The sequence below is a fragment of the Sinohyriopsis cumingii genome, chromosome 9, assembly GCF_028554795.1.
Source record: "Sinohyriopsis cumingii isolate HCF-2022 chromosome 9, ASM2855479v2, whole genome shotgun sequence".
NCBI classification, from domain to species: Eukaryota; Metazoa; Mollusca; class Bivalvia; order Unionida; family Unionidae; genus Sinohyriopsis; species Sinohyriopsis cumingii.
The window spans coordinates 70,247,057-70,253,396 of record NC_142969.1 but is presented as its reverse complement, the minus strand read 5'-3'; the positions used below and the strand labels follow the sequence as shown (position 1 = coordinate 70,253,396).

The 6,340-nt window shown below is 32.7% G+C and overlaps 1 protein-coding gene across 1 annotated transcript; it reads right to left on the bottom strand.

Moving 5' to 3' along the window:
* Positions 1 to 202: 202 nt before the first annotated feature.
* LOC149791998 (metalloprotease mig-17-like) lies at positions 203 to 5,950 on the bottom strand. Its single transcript, XM_089969515.1, has 4 exons — positions 5,946 to 5,950; positions 4,111 to 4,246; positions 721 to 831; positions 203 to 361 (listed from the first exon to the last, which is right to left on the bottom strand). The coding sequence occupies exons 1-4, from the start codon at positions 5,948 to 5,950 to the stop codon at positions 302 to 304; spliced, it is 312 nt and encodes a 103-aa protein (XP_089825641.1). The 3' UTR covers positions 203 to 301.
* Positions 5,951 to 6,340: the final 390 nt, after the last annotated feature.

Here is a 6,340-nt window from a genome sequence, read left to right as displayed (position 1 = left end):
TGTCATCATTAACATTATCCAATCGCTATCATGATAACACATAAATACTGTTAATCGAACAGGTGCCACATTTGTAATTTTCAATAACTGTTAATGACATAAGAATAATAGTTACATATAAAAAAGGACATAACACCATTCAAAGGAATGTTTAAGGTGTGTTTAATAATTGTTTGATTCTTAACATAAACTGGTTATATAGTATATATTGGCGCAAATTATGCCTCGTGAATGCATATCCTGCCAGGTTTCTAAGTATCATTTTATGGGAGACTAATACGTGCACTCCTTCATCTTGGCTTTATCTCATCTCTCTGAACGTTGCAGCATTCTTTGAAACGCACCATGCACTAATACACCACTGGATAAAAAAAACATATAGATATACGTTAAAAGAGAGTTTTAACATGTTACATAATCTTTCATTATTATATTAAAACCAGGGTATATAAAATTGCTTATGGTTAACTTATACTGCAAGTTATTACGTGGAAAATCTTGACTTTCATGTGAATTAATTTACTGCTATTTAAGAGCAAAATAATGTTGTCTTGTCAAAATAATTTAGTAATTATTATACAAAGAAATATCATGAACTATTCATGTTCTATACGTGTGTTAGAAAATATTGTTTCGGCATTTGATTAATTACCTTTTCTACGGAAGAAACTATTTGCATACAGAGAGAGAGAGAGAGAGAGAGAAAGAGAGAGATATTACTTTATTCGTTCCACATTCGGTTCCTCTGGCTGCACCTCGATACTTAGACATGCATTTGCCCGTTATTGGATCTGTACACCTCATTTGGTGACACATGTTCTCAGGATCAGTCTTAAGAAGGGTCATAAAATGATGTTTAGCTGTATGGCTAATGAAGCATCTAAATATACAGTCATGAATGAAATTTGTAATGCAATTGATAATCCCAGTATCGACCTAGCATCATACCCAACAGTATTGCATTGTCAACGCGAGGTAGTAAATATTCCTTTTTCATTACTCAGCACAAGTTTTACATATACTTAGCGGTACAAAATCGAAGAAAATTTGACAGCAACTACTCGATAATCTATATACTTACTTTTGCTCATTTCGAATACTCAGTACATGTTTGATAACTGTAATGACGTACCTCTTGACATTGATACTTTTACACAAGTACAGAGTGAGAATTGTACAGACATTGCTTGAAAGGAATACGATGAATCAAATCACCTCTGGAGAATCGCTCTTCAAAGCGGTCTAGATGCACGAAAAAAATGTATTTTAATCAAGTGCTCCTCTTGGTTTGTTATAAATTCAATTAATATGAAAGCTGTCTGCAATTTGACACCGAATTCCACATGTTTGCATGTGTCAATGAAACATATCCCAGAAACAATATTGATCTAGAGAAAGAAAGGTAATGCAATACATTAAACTGGTTAATGTAACAGACAAGAGACGAAAAACAAAAGAAGATGGGAATGTTGTCATATTTCAAACAGATTAGCAATATGGTACTAATTAGAATTATTAAGATATAATTGGTTTGTATCTTTCAAATATAAAAAAGATAATTAAGCATACACCATTTTTTAAATATTACAGGACAAATGATCAATTAAACGAAACACACAGGCGATTGTTTCATATTGTAAAACATATTGCTGACAATATTTTAAATTAAAATTATATTTTATAAGGTGTTTTGTTGAAAATGCAGGAACAGTCATACATGGATATTTTAGATTTTTTTTGGACTCATATGTAAAGTACATCCTTTTGTTCATTAAAAACCTATTTTAATATGAATTGTACCTATATATAAATGAGATTTTTGTTTAGTCAAAATTTAATAAACAGAGGCACCAGTGAAGTAGGTTCCATTTCGTTGATGGACGTAGTATTGTTCTTGTTTTAGAAATTATATTTTTTTAAATTTAAACTTTTAGTACAATTCACCTGTATTATTCAGGAGATGAAAATCCGTATCACAAATAGGCATGCAACTGATTATTTTGCCCGCCAAATGTAATTTCTTGTATTTATATAATCTTGTAAAAGGTGCGCAATTTTATTGACAATTAAATATTTTGTTACCAAATATATCAGATCATTTTCCAGAGGCCGTTCTATGAATTATCACGCATATCATAAATCGTGACAAAAGGCTCACAAATATTTGGAAATCTATTTAAAAAGAAAATATTATGATCCTGGTCATTGTATTTGAACTTTTATCCATATTACAATTTCCTGCTTTTTGTATTGGTATAATGCTGCATAACGTGAAATATCCTTCCTGCCAACTCATCAATCGTACAACTACCCATCTAATGGACTACCTACCTGCTGAGGACAGGATTTAAAAACACAATAAAAAAAGTAACATTAACGTGTACTACAATGAGGTAGACGTACCATCATGAACAAAATGAAATAACATATTAATAGTGTGTTTGTCGCATTTGTTTAGAAATCATCAGACATAAAGCCAACATGAAGAATTATTGTTAGAGCTCTGGAAACAAAACATTAACGGACGAACTTCTTAATCTTTGAATAACATTTTAACAACACCAATGGTAGTGTCGTTTATTTCATGATCCCTCCTCCATAACAAACACAATCGCAGTAAGCAAGACTGTTGTAACTATAGGTTCGTTACTACTATCAGTTACAAGAAGGATCCAACTGAAAATAGGGAATGGCGGTTTATTGTAAATGTGCTCGCAATAATAGAGATATATAAAAGAGGCACATTTAATGTATATATAAGATCTCATATATTTGATACTAACCACAGGATCCGCCAGCCGTTATGAATAGCCTGCTTACATCTAAACATATTATACAGGCTTTTACTATAGAGTATATAATTTCCTGGCACGGTCGTCGTCAACCAATTTTAAACCGTACATGTCAACATAATTAGCTCCGCAGGAATATAAGATGAATTATCACAACAGATGCATGCCAAAAGCATAGTGCAATTTCGATGCACCCTCATCCCGAACGGATTGAATTAAGTAACAGCGCGGATAATGGATTCAAGAGTAAAGAAAAGCTGTAAACACCACAGATGACACAATATGTATTAATCTTAATTATGCCGACAATGTCGTTCTACAGTATTATTTGATACAGATGTTACACCTCAACTACTTGCACATCATGGAATAATAAACACAACTTTGTGGTCTTGATATTAACTGAAACATAACTAAATTCCGAACTACCAGTCAATTAGCCATCATTTCAGGAAAAATGCAAACACCATAGTGGAGTGGGTTATGAGTTACTGGACTCTTTTAGTTAGGTCCGCATACAAAGACGAACAAATATCTGGCGTTCAATGATCAGGCTTGTTACAAAACAACCATTATTCAGAGAAAGCAAGTAACTGCTTTTTATAAGTACTTCAATCTAGAATAACAGCTAGAGGTTTAAGTGTGGTTATACATATAATTATATCGTTCAGAATTTGATACATTCTGGTCTGATTAGGGAACATCTAAGACTAACTAAAGTTTATCAGCAATCGCAATGTGCCACTGGGATCTGTTTCGATGAATAAGCTTTGTGGTTTGTGTAGGTATTTGGTCTCGTCATAAACTAGCTCCAAACAACCTACCAAGGTTATACCTATCAAAGTTGCCGAAGCCGGCTATACTGCTTCTACAATATTTAGGCTCAGTAACATAATTGACGAGAAGAAAGATATTAGGCTAGTCCTGTTTATTCTAAGTAATCCATCAGATGGCTTATAAAGCCCATCTTAGTATAAACGTCACCATTTTATAACATCACGGCAAGTACAAGTTATTCTTACGGATAATTACAGCAGATCATTCAGTTCCAGAAGGTCAGATAGGTTGAATGCACACTGGGGAGACGTTAATATACTTATCAACTTACGCCATTCCACGAGCTCAGCGTCTTATCGTAATACGCGCATCTCATACTAGTGACACATGCATAATGTTGCATATAAATAGCATCCAATAGTGTGGACCATCTTCCACCGGATAGTTTGCTTACATTTATGTGCAATAATATATTTTCTTGATGTGGAAGCGGACACACACATGCTCAATCTAATCAACTCGCGCTCACAGTCTGAAATACCTTGCAGCATACGGAACCGCGTCCAACCATTAATCGACACTGATCATGTGGAGTGTACACCTCTCCTGGCTCTTTCTTCACATAATCATCATATTCCTGATTGTTGTAGAAAGTACCGGTCTTGGCCACGCACTTTCTGAAATGCGGGTATATAAGTATAATATATACATTTATCTGATGAAAGAGACCATGTACGAACAAGGGCAATTAACATTAGGCCTCCATTTTCCAACCTGACATTAGGCCTTTGACATTACTATATAAAGACAATTAGTGGCACCCTAATTGGTAAATATTAACATGATTATGATTAATCGGCGGTATACATACATACATACATACATACATACATACACGCACAGACACACACACACACACATATATCTATATCTATCTATCTATGTATATATATATATATATATATATATATATATATATATATATATATATATATAGAGAGAGAGAGAGAGAGAGAGAGAGAGAGAGAGAGAGAGAGAGAGATTTATAGATAGATAGATAGGTATAGATATAGATATATGCATGCACAGATATATACATACATACATGCTGATGCAGCTTTTCTTCCTGATTATGACTTGGTTTACAATTAGTTTCGTTTTCTAGTTCTTTGTTTCGAATTCTTCACAGAAATAATATCAACCATTTTAAAAATATAAAAAAAAATAGATAGATAGATAGATAGATAGATAGATAGATAGATAGATAGATAGATAGATAGATAGATAGATGGATGGATGGATGGATGGATGGATGGATAGATAGATAGATAGATAGATAGATAGATAGATAGATAGATAGATACAAATATTTCCTGTTAAGGACTCATGTCAAGGTTTAAAGAAAATATATTTGGATCACACACCATTGCCAATTTAGACACAGCAGTCAGATTGTCTTTTAACAGAGAGTTGGGTTTTAAATGCATTTTGAGATTTTTTAAATACAACTATTTTCTAAGATTCGTAACTCATCGTAATGTTTTGTTTTTTTTTTTTGTTGTTGTTGTCTTTTTTGTTTTTGACAGGTGAATAACAATTTTTACGCATTCAGTAGAAATTAAAATATCAATTCATGCAAACATATAGGAATTTGGAATCAAGAGCAAGTTTAGTAAGACGGGTAAAATCTTATCAATGTGTATGATACTTAGAAAATATAAATCACACAAACATGATGGTACAAAATATAACTAAATAAGATGGAAATCGTAACTGTTGTACGTATAAGCATCAATAATAAAATATATTATTCAAAACGAAATGACTTGATGCTGTAAATGAGCAAGTTGTAGGTGCTCTTAAGAAAACAATTTACACTAAAATGAAACGAAACCGCATACAGGGCATGGACAATATTTTTAAGTGTACAAAAGCAGGTAAGATCTAAGTTTCAACTGTTTTCATAAATATATATGGTGCGTTGGAAAAATAAAGTGAAAAATAAACAATATATGCTCAATGAATAACTTTAAAGTTGTCTCAAATAAACAATAAATGCAATAACGATTTGTAAGTTATCATTAACACTATATATTGTGAAAAGTGTTATTACCGACAAGGGAACAACTTTTAACAATGTTTCTTGATAAATATAGACAGTGCGAGCTAAAATGCAGCTTGGTCAGATGTATTTGCAGCACTGATTAAATTGCACGAGAAATGTACCACGGGGGAGGCAAAAGAGTTTCAAGACACCATTAATTGTAATAATATCGAAAATAGAATTATAATGCTTCAACTCTTAAAAATGCTTAGAAGCTCTAAACCATAACCAGTTCGCATTCATCCAAAACATATATACAGACGTATCGGTACCTCATCGAGTCATTTTCTGAACAGTGTCAATCCATACATGTCTTATGAGGTCAACATAAGCTCAAATGTGGGTTTCAAAAAGGTAATATAGTTAAAAGATAATTAAACCAAACAAAAGAGATACATGTATCGATCTCATTCGGTTGCACGTACAATCAGGTAAGAATATTATTTTGATTCCGCAAAGGAACACAATGCAAGGCTTATTTAGTAAAATTCAGGATATTAATCCGCGTATTTAAGTTACACTGTGTCAATGTTACTGGCTAATGTAAAACATGTTTAAGCAATGGACGAAAATATCAGTCGAACAGGTATCAATTTCGTAAGGTGAGTATGTCAAATAGTGTTGATCATAGATGTTAGTAGTTACGTCAGTTTGCCGTACCAAAGGA

Excerpts from the sequence above, each read along its gene's own strand:
- LOC149791998 (XM_089969515.1), bottom strand. Across the intron at positions 832-4,110 it reads GCGGTTCCGTATGCTGCAAG|ACTGATCCTGAGAACATGTG; the intron begins GTATTTCAGACT and ends ACCCTTCTTAAG. Across the intron at positions 362-720 it reads CCGAATGTGGAACGAATAAA|TGGTGTATTAGTGCATGGTG; the intron begins GTAATATCTCTC and ends TTTTTTATCCAG.